Source organism: Mercenaria mercenaria, chromosome 18 (assembly GCF_021730395.1).
Source record: "Mercenaria mercenaria strain notata chromosome 18, MADL_Memer_1, whole genome shotgun sequence".
Classification (NCBI taxonomy): Eukaryota; Metazoa; Mollusca; class Bivalvia; order Venerida; family Veneridae; genus Mercenaria; species Mercenaria mercenaria.
In genome coordinates this window covers 39,242,099-39,263,136 of record NC_069378.1, presented here as the reverse complement: position 1 = coordinate 39,263,136, position 21,038 = coordinate 39,242,099, and the positions used below count along the sequence as shown (strand labels likewise).

General features: G+C 35.8%; 1 protein-coding gene across 2 annotated transcripts in view; it reads left to right on the top strand.

The window, feature by feature from the left end:
- The window catches only part of LOC128550706 (restin homolog), a 252,571-nt gene that overhangs the window by 41,107 nt on the left and 190,426 nt on the right, over positions 1–21,038 (top strand). For both annotated transcript variants that reach the window (XM_053530279.1, XM_053530280.1), the window contains exons 6-8: positions 13,404–13,517; positions 13,991–14,064; positions 15,598–15,687. In XM_053530279.1, the coding sequence (XP_053386254.1) occupies positions 13,404–13,517; positions 13,991–14,064; positions 15,598–15,687 (278 nt within the window). The remainder of the gene's footprint in view (positions 1–13,403; positions 13,518–13,990; positions 14,065–15,597; positions 15,688–21,038) is intronic.

Below are 21,038 nucleotides of genomic sequence, written 5' to 3'. Positions count from 1 at the left end.
TTTCAAGTTTCTTATTGAATCCCTGGCATGATCTCTAATTTTGAAAGTGGTCGGTAGGAAGTCATGCATGCTGGAAATTTACAACCTAAAGCAGACCATGTGTGTTATTTTCGCTCTAACAAAAAGAAACAGCACTAAACTTCTACTGTTGTTTCATTTCACCATGGCAAACATAGTACACTGACAAATCAGGTCTGGTAACATGCATCAAAACCAACATGGCAGATCAGTATATGTTTGGTACACTTGCCTGAATTGGCAGCTAGGCTTCAAGGGGTAGGGTAGAGTAAATGGCAGGCAAAAGTTAGTGCATTATCTAAAGAACTATTTTATGTGCACAATAACTCAAGAGAACCTAGGTGTCACATCTCCTACATTGATAACTGTCAAAGACGACAACACACCCTATAAACGACTGTAGCCCCCTCTTCCTCTTGCGAGTGATCAAAACAATAAACTGACAACTAAAAGTTAAATAATAACATTTTAAAGTGACTGATTTGCTTTGAAGGTATGTATATTTACATTTTATTGGAAGCTGAACATGATTTGTTTCTGTATATAATGTGCTAGTCTGATGACAGGTAGAAGTATAGCAAAAAACTCGATTGATCACTGATTTTGTCCAGAATTGTACATTGTCGGCGTCAAAAGTACTTATTTTCTTGCTTGAAGAATTACCTACATGTAAATTTCACTGTTTCATGGATAAAGAAACAATACTAGTTTGGTAAAATAAAATCAAATCATTGTTTGATCAAATTCTCCAATTTGTTTATAACCGTCAATGAAATAAGATTTGGTGTTATTTCCTGATTGTATGCATGCTTGCTTAAATACTGTACAAGTCCTTGCGAGTTTCGTAAAAAGACTGTATGCCTGTTTGTGAGTGACTTCTTTATAAAATATCGTCGTTTCCTATGCTCCTGTAGTACTTCTTCATAATTATAACCCGCAACCAAAGTTTGAAGGAGGATGGAATATAGCAGGCAACATGCAGTTTGTCTGTTCGGTCTGTTTATATATGTGTCCTCATATATTTGATTGTGCAATTACTTCAATGCTATTACACCTACCTCTCTCAAAGATTACGTACAAACATCGGCAATATATACTTAATGTCCATCTTGTTATTTTCCTTTTTCTTTTTAAAGTAACACTTAAAGGTGAAACATGGTCTGCTTTTTTTTGTGTCAGTGCCGTAACTTCTTTATGCATTAAGGGATTTTGAAATAACTTGGCATAAATGTTCACCATCATGAGACCATAATTAGACAATGTGTCGCATACAATTCTATACTTCCTAGAATTTCAAACCATTGAAACCAGTATATAATTGCAACTACAATTAATAAGGTGTGAAAATATGAACAGTGAATGGGGTGATTTGGAGTGAAACGGAGCCAGACTGAATCCACTAGTCCTTTGTGGATTGCTTTCTTGACAGCGTCGCACAGTAAACAACATTATTTTAGTTTTGTCTTTGTATTTGCCATAAACTCACGAACTTTAACATGAAACTTGTCTTATTTTACTGAAAATACATTCTGCGAATGAAATAAGGTCCCATTTTACAAGCAGAAGTGCCATTAGAGGAAAAAATGAGGGTTTATTACCTCGCCCGAGCAAGAAGTGCTCAATGTGAGCTTTTGTGATCACCCTGTGTCCGTCGTCCTTCGTCCTTGTCCGTTGTCAACAATTTGACTGTTAACACTGAGAGGTCACACTTTTGATCCAATCTTAATGAAACTTGGTCATAATGTTACCATCAATAGAATCTTAGACAAGTTTGATATTGGGTCATCTGGGGTCAAAAACTAGGTCACCAGGTCAAATCCGCAAAGACAGATTCCTGACGTGTTATTACTATCAAATGTAAATTATTGCTAACCTGAGAAATAGTAGTAAATCTTGACAGGTAGTAATCATGACGGCTGTACTACTCGCGCACGGTATTTGTAACGATAACATGTTTATGTTATTATTGAGGAAGGGGGGATCAGGTAGTTCAACCATTAGGCCATTCGTGATAGTTGTACTACTTTTGAATCATGTTGACTGGTTTACCATGAAGTAAACTCTGAATTACTAATAAGGACTTAATCGACTTTTCCGGTAATGTTTTCGTTATCCTTTTTTATTTATACGTTTATTAGCAGGATACTTGCCGGTGAAATAATTATTTTTTTTAAATCAGAGGATCATTTTGTTGCAGACGGACAGACAGACTGGGGTCGACCTATAGTCCCCTTCTGTCTCATCTCATATTTATTTTAAAATCGTCAGGTAACCGTGATTTCCGTAGGGAATCGACGGTTAATTTCTTGCATGAAATAGTAGGGACCCTGTTTATACTTTCAGTTTCTAATTCGTATTTTATGATAGTATATGTTGTGACAGGATGGACGTACCGGGGACAATAACTATCAGAACAAATCAACACCCATTACAATATTTAAAAATTTATTTACAGAAAATGATTATTTACAATGAATAAATGAAAAGTGAAAAAGAAAATCTTATTATAAGAAAGAAAGAAAAAAATCTGAGCTCAGTAACTCTTTTATGAAGTATAAAGTTCTAACACTGACTGTTCGTTGACACAGATGTTTCCGTTTACTTTGAACTTTAAGTAGCACAAAAATACAACATATCTTCAAGTAAAGTCCCTTTAAACCGTGAATACGTTGACTCCGTTTTGGCTCCCTATGATGATAGGTGATTGCATCCCTGAACTGACTTCACAGCTTTTGGGGCAAAAGCTCTGCGCTGGGAAAATCACATCTAGGCGAGTGAAGACAAATGAACCTCGGGTATTGTACTTCCGGGTCGTGACAGCATCACCAGGTAAAAGTCGTCTGGTGGAAGAAGCTAAAATACATGTATATAACACATGGTAAGCACCATAGCAAAACAAATAAGTAAGGGCATAAAACTGCTCCTTTGGGTACACCATACCTCCATTGGCTCCCATAAATGATACGTGCTACTTATACAAAATATATGTGCTACTAAGTTCATACGTCACGTGATTAAAATACGTCACTTATTACTTCCATTATTTCTAAAATTACTAACAAGTCTGAAGTTAAAGTATGGAAAAGATATGAAAAGTTTATGATGAAAAATTATAGATAAGGAAATGATAAACTGCAGCTATTATTTACAATCACAAATTAATACGATGCAATGCGAAATAAACTTAATACAAAAGTTAGCATGAATATAATATCAATTTGACGTAAATTCGTCTAATGTCGAAAGTGGTGTGCACTAGGCATAACTAGTCCAGTCTATTTGTAGGGTAATGTCCCGCCAAATACTAAATTTCATGGGACTCACGGCTTATGCGTGTACTCTGACTATTTGCATTTTCACGGGAATCACGATATAGCCGGAAAATCTGACTACTTTGGCGCGGATTGAAATTTACAATTTAGTGGTTTTGGGGATGAAAACATGAATTATTAAAGTTTATAAAATACCAACTTTCTTGTTACTGAACCGAATTTAATGAAATTTACATGGAAATTTAACTTATGAAATACAGAAAAACATGAGAGGTATTTTATGCGTAAAATCTGACATTTACCTCAATAACTCAAAAATTTACGAAAAGATGATGCAATACCTGTATTTACACTACAGATACATTGAGGCCCGTGGTCAGTTTGTGACATATGTGTGTAAAACCAACACTGAGTACTTGCATGTAAACGACGCTGAAGCATTCAATTAATTATTTAATTAAGTAGGATAGCGAGCCACAGACACTCCATCCCCGCCTCCAATGGATTAGTATAAGCATCACACGAGGGGTTCGACATTAAATGACATCATAAACATGACAACTGATTAAAAGAGACAATTTTGTATGCATTTTTTTAAATTTCATTTTCGCTTTTAAAGGACATAAATCGCCTACTGTACTCGCAAGATGGAATAAAGTATCACTCGCAAATACGCGTTCAGATCAAATATTAAACTTGGCAAGTCGGCATACAGTTAATGTTTTTACACAGACTAGATAAAAATCAATTTCATTCAAAAACGCAATAAATACGAAACATTTAATTTACATATATTTATGGAGTATGCATACATATTACAGAAAGCATCATGGATAATTTGATTACAAATCAATTTGGCGTGATATTCATCAGTTTCGTGACTTGGTCGAGTGAATTTTCATGCAATGAGTGTGATCAGTCAACATTTTGTAAATATTACCTGTCAGTTTCATCTATTATATTACTATATACACATATTTATGTTAGACTTATCGTTAAACTTTAATACACATACAGTGTAAAGCAAAATAATGAATTTGAAGACTATTCTTACGTTTCGCGTGTCTGTTTATTGTTTTGATCACTCGCAAGAGGAAGAGGGGGGCTACAGTCGTTTATAGGGTGTGGACAATGTATTACTTTACTGCTAAGCTTTTGACACTGTGAATATTTCAAAATGCTCAGAAAAATGAAGAAAATTGTTGCAAGGACAGGCATCAGAATTGCATTGTCATAATAATTTTGAATGGTATGCTTCACAATTTTGGAAGGAAAAATTGGTTAAGAAATACACATTAACTGCAAAAGATAGGTAAATAATGAATATTGGTTAAGTAAGAATAGGTAGTAGCCATGGAAGCATGCAAGTGTTTTTTTGCATTAAAATCCTCCTGAAAACATGGCACGGCTACATTAAAGTAATTTATATAAACTTCCAAGCATCAAAAGTGAGGGAGAATAGGTTTCTTATATGTTCTGTCTCCACTGTAAACAGTAAAACAATCGCAACCGATAAATTTGGCTGATAAAGATTTCTATCATACAAATTCTTAGACGGTTGAAGATAGTTGATGGTCTGAAATAGGTTGTTGGGGATATATATATGTAAACTTTGATGGAGTGAAGAAATGAGTGTGTTGTACATTAAAAATGATATACTGGTCACCATAAGTAATCATACAATGATAAAGGTCAATTTGTGTATTGTTATTTTGTTCAAATTTCAATGTTTTTTGTGCCCCCCCCCCCCCCTACCACTCATTGGAGGGGGCATATAGATTTGGTCTTGTCTGTGTGTGCGTCCGTGCATCTGTCCATCCGAAAAAAGTTTGTGACATGCCTAGCTCAAAAAGTATTTGATATAGATTGATGAAACCTTGTGAGTCTTTATCATTATATCGACTTGTGCACCTCCTATTTTTCGTCTGGCTCCGCCTCCTATTTCCAGAGTTATGGCCCCTGAAATAGTAAAAAATTCACATTTTCACCTTGACATGCCTAGCTCAAAAAGTATTTCATGTCAATTAATGAAAACTTGCATGAGTCTTTATCATGATATGAACTTGTGCACCTTCTATTTTTCATCTTGCTCCGCCCCCTATTTCCAGAGTTATGGCCCCTGAAATAGTAAAAAATGCACATTTTCATCTTGTGACATGCCTAGCTAAAAACGTATATCATATAAATTGATGAAACCTTGCATGAGTCTTTATCATAATATGAACTTGGGCACCTATTTTTATACCCCCACAAACAAAGTTTTGGGGTGTGGGGGGCGGTATATAGGAGTGAGCTTGTCGGTCTGTTGGTTTTCATGGTTTCCGGACAATAACTCATGAAAGGCATGACAGATTTAAATAATTTTTGGTACACAGGTGTAACTTCATAAAATACAGGTCATATTTGACTTTGAGGTCAGTAGGTCAAAGGTCAGATCACAATGACCCCAACATAGTCAAATGGTTTCCAGATGATAACTTAAGAATGCTTTGGCCTGGGATCATACATTTTGTGCATATCATTGTCAATTTCCTAGTTTGGTGACTTTCAATGAAGTTTTTGGCCACTTCTGTGATATTATTGGGTTGGTTTCCACCAAACCTTACATGAGTAATCAGTGCCAAGCCTCATTGTGCATATTGTCAACATTTCCTGGTTCAGTGAGTTTAATGGCGTTACGGCCCTTGATTTCTTTTATTTCACTTTGTCCGGTCAACTGCTTCAACCCCATCTAGAGGAAATACACCAAAATTCACAAAAATTATTGTTGCCAAGCCTAATGTTTACCTTTGGCATGTTCTGGTTCATTGAATTTTATGAAGTTTTGGCCACTTTCCAAAGCTTACATGAGTGATCAGTGCCAAGTCTTATTAAGCATATTAACAGCATGTTCTGGTCCAGTGATTTTCAGAGGCCCTTTATTTGTCAAATTTTATGTTATTTGGGAACTTCTTTTACACCATTAGGCAGATTTCCACCAAACCTTACAGGAGTTATCATTGCTAAGCCTAGTTATGCATATCGTCTGCATGTTCTGGTTCATTGATTTTCAGCGGAGTTATGGCCCTTGATTTGTTATATTTTTACACTTCTTGCTTTTTAGCTCACCTGAACCAAAGGCTCATGGTGAGCCTTTGTGACCGCTCAGTGTCCGTCGTCAGTCGTGCGTCCGTCAACATTTTCTAAAAAAATCTTCTTCTTGAAAACCACTGGGCAGAATTACACCAAACTTCACAGGAATGATCCTTGGGTGGTCCCCTTTAAAAATTATTCAAAGAATTGAATTCCTTGCAGAACTCTGGTTGCCATGGCAACCGAATAGAAAAAACTTTAAAAATCTTCTTGTCCAAAACTGCAAGGCGTAGAGCCTTGATATTTGGATTGTGACATCATCTAATGGTCCTCTATGAAGATTGTTCAAATTGTGCCCCTGGGGTGAAAAGAGGCCCCACCCCGGGGGTCACAAGTTTTACATGCACTTACATAAGAAAAAACTTAAAAATCTTCTTGTCTAAAACCACAAGACCTAGGCCTTTGACATTGGTATGTAGCATTGCCTTGTGGTCCTCTACCAAAATTTTTCAAATTATAACCCTGGGGTGAAAAGAGGCCCTGCCCTGGGGGTCTCAAGTTTTACATAGACTTATATAGGAAAAAAATTTAAAAATCTTCTTGTCTGAAACTGCAAGGCCTAGGCTTTTTAGCTCGACTATTCAAAGAATAGGGAGCTATCCTACTCGCGTCGGCGTGAGCATGAGCGTGGGCATCGCACAAATGTTAAAGTTTGCGTACCACCCCAAATATTTTCAAAGTCTGTAACAAGGAGGAGGCAACTCTATCAAGCATTTTGAATGAATTATGGCCCCTTTTCGACTTAGAATAAATGTTAAAGTTTGCGTACCACCCCAAATATTTTCAAAGTCCATTGAGATATTGCTTTCATATTTTGCATACTTGTTTACCATCATGACCCCAGTCTGTAAAAAGGAAGAGGCAACTCTATCAAGCATTTTGACTGAATTATGGCCCCTTTTCAACTTAGAATAAATGTTAAAGTTTGCGTACCACCCCAAATATTTTCAAAGTCCATTGAGATATTGCTTTCATATTTTGCATACTTGTTTACCATCATGACCCCAGTCTGTAAAAAGGAGGAGGCAACTCTATCAAGCATTTTGACTGAATTATGGCCCCTTTTCGACTTAGAATAAATGTTAAAGTTTGCGTACCACGCCAAATATTTTCAAAGTCCATTGAGATATTGCTTTCATATTTTGCATACTTGTTTACCATCATGACCCCAGTCTGTCAAAAGGAGGAGGCAACTCTATCAAGCATTTTGACTGAATTATGGCCCCTTTTCGACTTAGAATATGCTTATTGCAATGTTTAAGTTTTACTCATTGCTTATATTATACTATCAAGCACTGAGAATAGTCGAGCGCGCTGTCCACTGACAGCTCTTGTTATATTTGGTATGTTGAATTGCCTTGTGGTCCTCTGCCAAAATTGTTCAAATTATGCCCCTGGGGTGAAAAGAGGCCCTGCCCAGGGGTGTCTCAAGTTTTATATAGACTTAATATATAGGAAAAAACTTTAAAAATTTTCTTGCCTGAAACTGCAAGGCGTATGCTTTTGATATTTGGTGCGTTGCCTTTCCTAGTGTTCCTCTACCAAAATTGTTCAAATTATGCCCCAGGGATGAAAAGAGGCCCTGCCCTGGGGGTCCCAAGTTTAACATAGACTCATATAGGAAAAAATGAATAAAAATCTTCTTGTCTGAAAGTTCAAGGCCAAAGCTTTTGATATTTGGTATGTAGCATTGCCTAGTGGATCTCTTACATTATTCAAATTATGCCCCTGGGGTGAAAAGAGGCCCAGCCCTGGGGGTCACTTGTTATATGAGTTATATAGGAAAAAATACTTAAAAATGATCAGATCATATTTCCGAAACTGTTTAATTATAATTACCTGATGACCCCAAGTGATTAGAATTCACTTGACTGTGACCTTGACCTACTGACCTACTTTCTTGTTTTTAGCTCACCTGAACCAAAGGCTCAGGGTGAGCTATTGTGATCGCTCACCGTCTGGCGTCCGGCCATCCAACATCTCCTCCTAAACCATCCGACCAATTTTTATGAAACTTCACAAGGATGTTCCTTGGATGGTCTTCTTTAAAAATTATGCAAAGAATTCAATTCCATTTAGAACTCTGGTTGCCATGGCAACCGAAAAGAAAAACTTTAAAAATCTTCTTGTCCAAAACCACAGGTCATAGGACTTTTATATTTGGTATGTAGCATCATCTAGTGGTCCTCTACCAAGGCTGTTCAAATTATTCCCCTAGGGTCAAATATGGCCCCGCCCTGGGGGTCACATGGTTTACATAGACTTATATAGAGAAAACTTTGAAAATCTTCTTGTCCAAAACCATAAGGCATAGAGCCTCAATATTTGGCATGTGACATCATCTAATGGTCCTCTATAAAGATTGTTCAAATTATGCCCCTGGGGTGAAAGAGGCCCCTTCCTGGGGGTCCCAAATTTTACATAGACTTATATAGGAAAAAACTTCAAAAATCTTCTTGTCTGAAACCAAAAGACCTAGGCCTTTGATATTTGGTATATAGCATTGCCTTTTGGTTCCCTACCAAAAGTTTTCAAATTATGCCCCTGGGCTGAAAAGAGGCCCCGCCCCGGGGGTCTCAAGTTTAACATAGACTTAAATAGGAAAAAAATTAAAAATATTCTTGTCTGAAACCACAAGACCTAGGGCGTTGATGTTTGGTATGTAGCATTGCCTTGTGGTTCTCTGCCTATATAGAGAAAACTTTGAAAATCTTCTTGTCCAAAACCGTAAGGCATAGAGCCTCAATATTTGGCATGTGACATCATCTAATGGTCCTCTATAAAGATTGTTCAAATTATGCCCCTGGGGTGAAAGAGGCCCCTTCCTGGGGGTCCCAAATTTTACATAGACTTATATAGGAAAAAACTTCAAAAATCTTCTTGTCTGAAACCAAAAGACCTAGGCCTTTGATATTTGGTATATAGCATTGCCTTTTGGTTCCCTACCAAAATTTTTCAAATTATGCCCCTGGGCTGAAAAGAGGCCCCGCCCCGGGGGTCTCAAGTTTAACATAGACTTAAATAGGAAAAAAATTAAAAATATTCTTGTCTGAAACCACAAGACCTAGGGCGTTGATGTTTGGTATGTAGCATTGCCTTGTGGTTCTCTGCCAAGATTGTTCAAATTATGCCCCTGGGGTGAAAAGAGGCCCTACCCCAGGGGTCCCAAGTTTTACATAGACTTATATAGGGGGAAAAAAATCTTCATATGTGAAACTGCAAAGCCTAGGCTTTTGATTTTTGGTATGTTGCATTGCCTAGTGGTCCTTTACCAAGATTGTTCAAATTATGCCTCTGGGGTAAAAAGAAGCCCTGCCCTGGGGGGTCCCAAGTTTTACATAGACTTACATAGGAAAAAACTTTTAAAGGTCTTCTTGACTGAAAGTTTAAGGCCTAGGCTTTTGATATTCAGTATGTAGCATTGCCTAGTGGCTCTCTAACAAGATTATTCAAATTATGCCCCTGGAGTGAAAAGAGGCCCCGCCCTGAGGGTCACATAGTTTTTATATGAGTTATATAGGAAAAAATACTTAAAAAATTATCTGATTATATTTCCTAGACTGTTTTATTATAATTACCTTATGACCTCAAGTAATTAGGGGTCACTTGACTGTAACCTTGACCTACTGACCTACTTTCTTGTTTTTTAAGATACAGCCATGAAATTTGGATGACATGTACAGTTTTGCACACCGATCTTAAAACTGACTTTCAGTGACCTTGAATGTGACCCACTGACATACTTTCTTGTTTTTTTAAGATACAGCCTTGCAATTTGGATGACATGTACAGTTTTGCACACCGATCTTAAAACTGTTTTTCAGTAACCTTGAATGTGACCTACTGACCTACTTTCTTGTTTTTATGCCCCCGAAGGGAGGCATATTAATTTTTTAACTGTCCTTTTGTTCGTTCGTTAGTTTGTCACAACTTTAACTTTTTGCATGAAGGCACTTTACTCGTGAACCACTGCACCCAGGACCTTCAAACTTCACATGCTGATAGTATTTATTGAGTGCACCACCCCTACTGACTTTGGGGTCACCAGGTCAAAGGTCAAGGTCACAGGGTCCAACAGTAACATTTTGCATGAAGGCACTTTACTTACAAACCACTTCACCCAGGACCTTCAAACTTCACTTGCTGATAGTACTTATTGAGTGCACCACCCCTACTGACTTTGGGGTTACCAGGTCAAAGGTCAGTGTCACAGGGGCCAACGTTAACTTTTTGCATGAAGGCACTTTACTCGCGAACCACTGCACCCAGGACCTTCAAACTACAAATACTGATAGAACTTACTGAGTACAGTGCGAACCACTTCACTCAGGACCTTCAAACTTCACATGCTGATAGTACTTATTGAGTACACCACCCGTACTGACTTTGGGTCACCAGGTCAAAGGTCAAGGTCACAGGGGCCAACGTTAACTTTTTGCATGAAGGCAATTTACTCGTGAACCACTTCACCCTGGACCTTCAGACTTCACATGCTGATAGTACTTATTGAGTACATAACCCCTACTGACTTTAACTTTTTGCATGAAGGCACTTTATTCGCGAACCACTTCACCCAGGACCTTCAGACTTCACATGCTGATAGTACTTACTGAGTACAGCACCCTTACTGACTTTGGGGTCACCAGGTCAAAGGTCATGGTCACAGGGGCCAACGTTAACTTTTTTGCATGAAGGCAATTTACTTGTGAACCACTTCACCCTGGACCTTCAGACTTCACATGCTGATAGTACTTATTGAGTACACAACCCCTACTGACTTTGGGGTCACCAGGTCAAAGGTCAAGGTCACCAGGTCAAAGGTCAAGGTGCTGCGGGGCATTTGTCACCATTAGTGACAGCTCTTGTTTTAAGATACAGCTTTGAAATTTGGATGACATGACTTACATATATTTTTGCATGCCGATCTTGAAACAGACTTTCAGTGATCATCAATGTGACCTACTGACCTACTTTCTTGTTTTCTAAGCTACAGCAACATCTGTAATATTTTTTTACAGATTTCAAAAGTAATCTTGCATAATCTTTACCTTGACCCACTCTCCTAATTTTCTTGTTTTTAAAGCTTTAGCTAAGAAATTTGTTCAAGCAAACAACTCTACTCAGGTGAGCGATATAGGGCCATCATGGCCCTCTTGTTTAAGTTGCAGCCTTGAAATTTGGATGACATGTACAGTTTTGCACACCGATCTTAAAACTGACTTTCAGTGACCATGAATATGACCTACTGACCTACTTTCTAATATTTTAGCATCAGTTTGCCATTTGAAACATGTAGCTCATATTACTAAGGTGAGCGATTCAGGGTCATCATGACCCTCTTGTATAGAGTTGAATATTTACAAACTTCACAAGTGATTAATGTAAAGCCTAGTTGTGCTTAAATGATTTTCAGCGGAGTCATATCGCATGACCCTTGATTTGTCAGATTCTTTAATATCTGTGCTGCTACTCCTATACCACTAGTAGGAAGTCCACCAAACTTCACCGGAGTTACCACTGCCAAGCCTAGTTGTGTACTTTGTGGGAATGTTATGTTTTAATGATTTTCCATGGCCCTACATTTGTGGCCTTTTACAATTTTTTTAACCAATTTTTGGCAACTTCAAGGATATTTCTCAGTGGGTTTAAAAACCTTTTCCAAAGATGCAATGCCTAGAGGTATGATATTTTACATGTAGCATTGCCCTGAGTGTCCACCAAATTTGTTTAAGGCAAGTCCCTGGTACCACTGCAGAGGTTAGATCTTTTTTAACAAAATAATACTGTAAAATCATTTAATTTTGTGAGGATATGAATTTGTGGATTTCAATTTTTGAATATAGAAAGAATGGGAATTTTACTTGTTACGAAAATTAGTCCCCACAAATATTAATGATTTCACAGTAGATAAAGTTAACTTTAATAAAATCCTTCTTTCCAAAAGTACAATGTTTAAAAGGGAGACATTTTTAATCCCTTGCCACGAGTGGTGGGGGGTTATAGGAATGGTATCCGTCTGTCTGCCCGTCCGTAACAATTGTGTCCTTTCAATATAACTTAAACCCCTTGAAGGATTTTCATGAAACTTCAGGACGATTGGCAGAACTCAAGAGTCAGCCATGTCAGCTCAAGGTCAAGGTCAAAACTCTAGGTCAAAGGTTTGAGCCTTCCATTTTTGTCTGCTCTATCTTCTAAACCCCTTAAAGGATTTTAATGACTTGGCTGCATATCGCTTGGAACAAAGTCATTGATGTCATCATACATGGACTATAAAATATACTTAACAACATCAATGGTTCCACCCAATACCATCAACCCTTTCACTATCCATAACAGCGGCATGTGTTATAGCTGTCTTTCAGACTGCCTTGTACAAAGTAACAGTGTAGCATTAGCGATTGGTTCCTTGTTTCGTTGATTAATCCAGGCCCTGGAGACCATGTTTTGAGCTGCCATAGGAGGTTGTTTTCCCCTTCCCTCTGAATATAGGACAAGCCACCATACCCTGGGTGTCAGTATTTTACAGACACGTCTTATTTTTGAAGAGTAACATAAAGAAGACATACAGAAAAGACAAATTCTAATGTTCTCCAAAAGTGAAAGGATGATATTTTGTTTTAAATGTTGCATGAGTCAGACTTAGTGCTTTGCTGCAATGTTTGTGCAGTCTGGATCTTTGGTGTCAGATTTTGGGTTATGACAGGGGTTTTTGTTTTACATGTAGATAGAAAAGAAATAAAAAGCCTACTTGAATGACCATCACACAACTTGGTCAGAAACATCTCTCATGTATGGTCTTTACAGCACTTATACATCAGAGCTAGAAATGAAATTAAAAAGAAACGTGGACTTTTGCCAAACTTGGATAGCTTTAAGGATAATCATTCTTTTTCAAGTTTATTAGATCAGGTGAACCACTTAGGGCCATGATAGCCCTCTTGTATTATTTATATTACTTGAACATACTTTATACATATTTAGATGCAGGAGAGGAACTATGTAATTGATCTTATGGATACATTTGAGGAAAAGGCTCTTGTCAAGAAGCAATATTTGACAGAGGTGATGTTCTGGTTTGATCACCACCTTAATATGGTATGTATAACATAGGCATGGGCTCCTTATATATTAATCATCTGTCTTTAGTTTTAACTATTAACCAATCTATTGTTCAACATTAGATTTTGCTTAAGTCAAAATTTGAAGAAAAAAATGAAAACTTATTTCTGATTTCATGCAGTATAACACTTATTGAATTGATTGCTGGTCAGTAGTTAAAAGCATTGACCCATGGTCCTTCATACCTAGGGCAATAGTATTGACTGTTGACCAACAAGTCATTTAATAATTGTATAATATTTCTCTTCAAGCATATTTTAGTTGCATAGAGCTGTCCTGATTTCAGAGCTAAGGACACATCCACCATGGTAATTGTGTTTTTGAGATTTATGTTGTTTTAAATAATTAAAGATTGTTCTGGTGTTTCAGGTTTTCTTTCAATTTGTTTATTAAACAACCACATCTTTCACATTGTTTATTGTCTGAATTGCCATGATTTTCAACTTCAGTTCTCAGATTTAGTTACACAAGAAGAGATGAAAGAAATGATCCAAGTTACACATGAGCTCCATCAAGTTATCAGGTTATCCTTTTATGCATATTTTTGCACACTTTAAAACTAATAGATTAAATGGTTAATGAAGTAAATAGGTCAGTCTTTATTCCTAGAAGACACTTTTCTGATATTTCTTACAAAAACAATTCCTGATACCTTTCTTTTTGAGACTGATTTTTATCTTTAATTTTCAAAGAATAAGGATGGCTATTGAACTTGCCCCTGTGTCAGTGTCCGCATTGATTAAATATTTTCATGAAGCTAATATCTTATTCATTACTTAAAGGGCAAGGATTGCCTCACAATAAGTTAATTCATTTGAAGGCCATCAGCAAGACTTTCATTACGCTGAAAATTTCTTTAAAATGGGACCTCTGTTGAAAAAGATATGGCAGTTTGAAATTTAAGAAAATGGCTGATCAAAGAGGCAGCCATTTTAGTGTGTTTATGACATCATTTACACACTGATGAATCTTTTATATAGCAAGTAACCTTTTGAATAGATTAACTTCATATGTTTTTAGTGTAAGCTGGAAAAAGTTGAGAAACTAGTTTACAGAAATAAGTCAATACAGTTCAAATATGTGTCTAGAAATTTATTGAATCAGCCATTTTGTTTTTGTTGCCAATGACATGGAAACAAAAGGTTATTAATAAAACCCGGCCTGGCCCGGCCCAAACCACGGAAATAGCCGATTCCGATTGTACGGAAACCACCGGAAACTTACAGACGGAAGGCTAATATAATTACGAATGATATCGTGTCGATATCACCTTACATATTTAGAATTTAGTAATATCATGCCCGCGAGGAACTTCTTTGATGAATGGGTTAAGACTGTGTGTTCTTTCTGGTTGCAGAAACGTCTTAATATAATTTGTAAACTTGTACACAGGAAGTCGTTATACATAGCGTTGTTTTGACGAGCCTTTTAATTAGTTCCCGAAATTTTGTATCGTTATCATTATATACTATTTTATAATCACGTTTTGTCCAAAAATAATAATTTCTAATATCACTGACAATTTTTGAAGAATAGAATGAGCAGTTTTTTAAAACTTTTTATTAAAAAGATTTTAAAAAATCTCAAAGACCATAAAACATTTAGGGTCATGTAAAAAAATTAGGATAGGTCAGGATACCGATTACACACGAAGAATGCAGCGTTGAATATTGAAAAGTTTTACACACGGTACCCCATATTTTTGAAATATTCCTGTATAAATATATAGAAACAAATACTGTCTGAGATAGGTTTGTTCACGCAGTATTTTCTGAGTATCTCTTGAACTTACTCGACTGAATTGACGTACGATGAAAGCCACAAATTGAATATATTGTGATACATTGCAGTTTGTAGCATAGTCTTTGCACTTTCGATAATCGATTTCATATTCGGCAGGTTGCTATGATGTTTTAACATCTGTTTATTTTTTTTTCAAGTTTGCAAGTAATCTCTGAATAAACTGACTTACTTAAGTTATATTCAAATTAGTTCAAAACTAAATAGAGTAGAATCGAGATACAAATTTTACATTTTTTTTTTCATTTTTGTACAGATGTCTCGTAATCCGGAGGCCGCGGGGTCGAATCCTGTCAGCAGATTTTGACCGTGACTCCAACAGTCCCTTCTTTCGGTGCGAATACTGGTTAGTTTCCAGGAAGCAGTCATCGAGTGTATTTCACATTAGTTGGTAAACCAAAACTCGACGCGAAAAATAAATCTTTTAAATGGGAACAAAATTACCATTTAACTGCACTCAGTATATAGAACGATTCACACTGTTTCGTGAAAAAGACCAAGTAAAAACTTGTTAAGGTTCGTTTGGATATTTACCAATGCTCTACACTTTCAGATTATGCATTTAGATACTTCAAGATTAAACTTCAATGGTTAGACATATCTTGCAAAACTTTGCAATTTATTTAGGTTGATTTGATATATTATTGTATACAGAATGCCCTTTCAGTCAGTTTGCTAGTGCTCGGCATTTTTGATACATAACAACAGAAGAATCGTTTGAGCCCGCTAATCATAATTTACAAATAAGTCTGGAAAAAGCAAAATAAAACTTTGAATGGATGTTGTTTCTTCAAATCTCACAAATTTTTTCATTAAGATTTTTTTTTTTGTAAATTTATCAATATCACAGTGTACTGCAGACGATTTACTCTAACATTGCTTACATTACTATGGTCACGTGACCACACCGGAAGTGAACTGTACTTGGATCTATATTGAGCAGCTTTAATGCTGTCGCATTCTGAGACCCTGTGAGTTTTTCATTGGTAGAACCAAACCTATTGTAATTATGCAAATTAAACTGTTGCTCTTTTTTTATATACAGAGTAATTGTGCGATAGTTTGCAGTTTTTTACGAAGGATCTGAGTGTAATTCTCCAGCTAAAATGGTTTGTTAAACGCCCATGTGTGGCCAAATCCATAAAACATCTCAGAAAAGTTTTAACCTTACAAATTTTTTCAACTTTACGGTAAAGAGCGGGATTTTCCAAAAACAAGTTGCATCCTTCATAACTTGTTTAAATAATGGTAAAAGTTGATCTTCACCCGATATTACATTGTATTGAAAAGGTAAACTTCGTACTTCTTACGCAAATCGCGTGGAGAAATCACATTTTAGCTCAACCCTAAATATATATAGTTGTGACGTTTCTGTTTTTACGGAGATTAATTTATTTTTGGGGTTGTCCATTATATCCAAAAAGTAATTATGTTTCATTTGGTATAACAGGCCCTTGAAACCTATATGTTTTCAAATGGAATGACTAAGTAGTGTGTTCTTTTTTTTTCACAAATACAATTATGATAAAAAAATGAATTGTAATATGAGCGAAAAATAAACAGGGGTCTCCTTCTTCGTTTTCGCGGTATTGTCTTAATGTTCTCCTACCCTATTTTCACGCGCAGCTATTGCACACTCAATTTTTACATACAAATGCTTGTTTCTAAGGGAAAAATAAGTTAATCACCAAAAAAAGTTTACAACAGCATAAATATCATTTTAACTATATTCTTATTTTGTTAGCCATTTTCGATTTCTTTCCGATCTTTATTGTTACGCGTGTATACCTGAATACATGTTACACACAAAAGCGGCGTAATGAAAAATATAATATAGTACTTCTTATTAAACATTTTACTGATCATTCGCCACTCAGTATGTATTTTTTATTTTCTGAAAATGTTCCTGAAATGTTTTTGAATGAAATAAAATTATAAAATGACTACCAGGTTCATTTTCATGCTGCGGTGCTAGGAAAATTTTGACTGTGCATATCAAAGTCCCGACCAACTTAAAAGTCAGAATTAGCCGGGAAGAATTATTTCCTGTTGTGGCCTTTTAGGATTTTGAGCCCATTTGCGTCAACATTTTATTATACATTTACATTTTAAATACTAAACTCTTTCTCTACAGTAACTTACAATTGTCGCATTGAAAAATATTAGTCACGGATAGGGTTATTTCGAGGGATCACCCTCTCAAGAATACATTATTTATTTTATTATACCGAAAAATTAATGAAATGATTTATTTAACATTAAAAAAGTTATTACTTACCAAATAATGAAGACAGAATTAAGGAGACTTTACTAGTAAGCACTTAGAAATTGTCGCGACTTTGCTGTATAAAAATACTTTTTGATAGGTATAGTCTTGAGGTTACATAACGCTGTATTATGGGCATACTTCAACATAATCAGCAGCAGTAACATTCGAAAAACGGCGATAGCTACGGAACATATAATGAGAGCACTCATTGTCTTAGTAGTTAGTAGTTAGTTAATTTCCAATCTGATGGTGATAGTTTCAGTTTAATATTTGATGAAAAATTGTTTTCAAATGTTGCATGTAGAACAAATCCATTCAAAAGCAGAAAAGAAAAATAGGCCGGTTCAACATGTATGAACACAAGATAAAAATAATTTAATCCTATGTATAAATAAGTGCATCGTCTTTTAATCAGTACGAAAGTATCGATCTCTCATAGGGAGACATGAAAATGTAATATCACATGCGCAGAAAAACAAAATAGCGTTGTTGCGCATGTGATATGAAATTATTGTTTTTATCATTAAATCTATATTTATAGTCCTTTCCATTGTTCTAGATGTAGTCACATGTTCAACGATAATTTTCTCGTATTTTCTCGAAGGCGGAGCCAAACACACATATTGACCTCCAGCTGTGACATCCACACGTTATTACATTAAAACAATGCGACGTCGTATACAATTAACCACGAAAGATGACCTAAGGTTGCAGACATTTGTATCTAATGTTTATACTTGAGTAGGCTGGATTTAATAATAAAACAATTGTCGCCTTTTATGTGTGGTCGATATGTGGATTTATTGACCTGTTAAAGCGATATCAAGTCGATAAATTCGCCCGAGGTTGATATTGCTTTTATCAGGCCGATAAATCCACATATGAGCCATGCCATGAGAAAACCAACATTGTCTATTGCGATTAGAGAAACCGTTAGCAAACAGCATGGATCCTGACCAGACTGTGTGGATGTTGGTTTTCTCATGGCGCGGCTCATATCGACCTCACCAAAAGGCAATTATTGTATAATATCACATGCGCAGAAATTGAAAATAACGATTTTGCGCACGAGATATAAAAACGCTTGTAAATATGATATATTATTCAAGTTAAACTAATGGGAAAATTGCATTGGACATTGTGTGGGATATAATAATTTAACATCTGAATTACACACATTTGTAATCCATGCTTTAAAATGTTCATTTTAAAAACAAAAAAGTTAACATTGTGTGAATAGTTGTATAAGCATAGACTGAAATAGTTCGTAGTCCGACCAGACCGTTTTTTTTTTAAATTCTGTGTTAACAAGATATGCTAGTATTATTTCAAATATAAAAGAAAGTGAAATCAAAAATTAAATAACTAAAAACAAAAATAACGTTAGCAGTAAATTGTTAAAACACGAAGTTCATTGCTATCACTACCCTCCCATTTATCCATATTAGAAAATTACCGTTTTTTTATTGTTTTGTTTTAAACAGACTGAGCGGGCATGTTTCGGAGTGGGGGTGGGGGTCCGGGTTCGAAACTTTGCGACCGATCTTTCATATTTTATACTCCAGTTCATTCATTTCTACAACTTACTGCAACTCCGGGTATCATCTCCATACATATCATCCGGTTTTGTTTAAAGCTAAATCATATGATGTATCATTTGAGCAACATTTTATGATATTTTTTCAGTTTTCTTGTATTTCAGGAACAAAGACTTATTACATAGAGTTATATGGAAATGTTCACTTTGATACTTTTTATGAAATTTTGTAATTGCCTCCCTTTAATATGAAAAAATGAAAAAGGGGGCTGTTTTTTTTTTAGCTTTTGATATAATTTATAGTTTTATATTCAAATTTGAATACTTCAACAACCTGAAACAAATGACAAGTATGAAAACAGCGCATAGCTTCGAAGTTCATCTATTTTCGATCTATCTTGGTTGCGCAACCGAGATAGGCAAAAGGAGTATAATAATAATAATTTTATAAACTTACATTTCTAGTTAATTTTCGCAAAATGTGTACTTATCAATGCAAATCTTTGACAACCTTAATATAAGAGTGTTTATATTCATATGTTCCCTAAGGCAAGATATTTTTATTAAATTAATACTTAATATACTAAAACGCTATCGTGGTCGGGCAACCAAATTTTATAAATACTTCAGGTGCACGGTATAGACCCCTTCGCCGTACTACACAACCTAGTGTCACATCGTTAGGTGTGAAATAACGACGTACCATTAACTAGCCTGTCCAGTTCTGTTGAAAGTATCCTGCAAACTGCTATCTCGTGTCTGTCCGGTACACAAAATGACACATCGACTGCCGAACGTATTACTTCTTTGATTGAGTGTGATTCAAATATCTTGTTATTTTAGGTCTTTGCTTATGTCAAGTGCAATACTTCATCAAACATACGTATCATCAATATTAAATACTTTGCTTCTACTTTTGTAATAATGAAATAAAATACACATAAATTTACCTTGATTAAGATGATGGTATTACCATTCGTAATTATATTAGCCTTCCGTCCGTAAGTTTCCGGTGGTTTCCGTACAATCGGAATCGGCTATTTCCGTGGTTTGGGCCGGGCCGGGCCGGGCCGGGCCGGGCCGGGTTTTATTAATAACCGAAACAAAATGGCCACCATTTAGATCAAATATTTAGGTTATAACACACTAAATAGCCACCACTATATATTCTATATAAAATGACAAGTTTTCACAATGCTGCAATACACACCTAGACCCATTTTAAATTTCTTTAACTTACATTTTCTTGTAGAATAACATTTATACTGTAAAAATATCCAAAGAAAAGTAGGGGTCATGTTTGATGCAAGAAAAATATTTCTGGTCAAACGGACACACCATAATTTTTACACTGAAATGACAATCACAATTTAGGGTAGGGGTGTATGAATAAATTTCACATGTTAAATCAGTTTGGAGTCTTTTTTCAACATGCAAATGCTACCAGTATATCAAGTATAGGCATGCAATATGATTTCAACCAATATATAGCAATGATTTCAAGGAAAAATCCTTCTTACAGCAAAAAAAACTGAGAACTATTTGAATCCGCCATTATGCGACTACCATTTTTTCAAAGGTGCTCAGGCTATTTAGTGTCTGTATGCCTATAAGGAAATATGAAATTTTTTTTTTCAGCTTTTTTGCTCTCTATGTGAAGTTTCATCTATATTCAGCTTATAAAACAAGTTTCAGCCTAAACAAACCAGTAGTTTTCTCAAAATCACTATTTTTGTACAGCCATCATTTTGTCCAAAGACTGCGGTTTAAGCCGTTAAATTGGCTGAATCACATATAGTCATTAAACGCTGTTTTTCAAAAAACCCGTAAGATATTACATCAAATATACCACCAGCAAGTGCGGAATAGACAACTACACTGAAAAAAACTT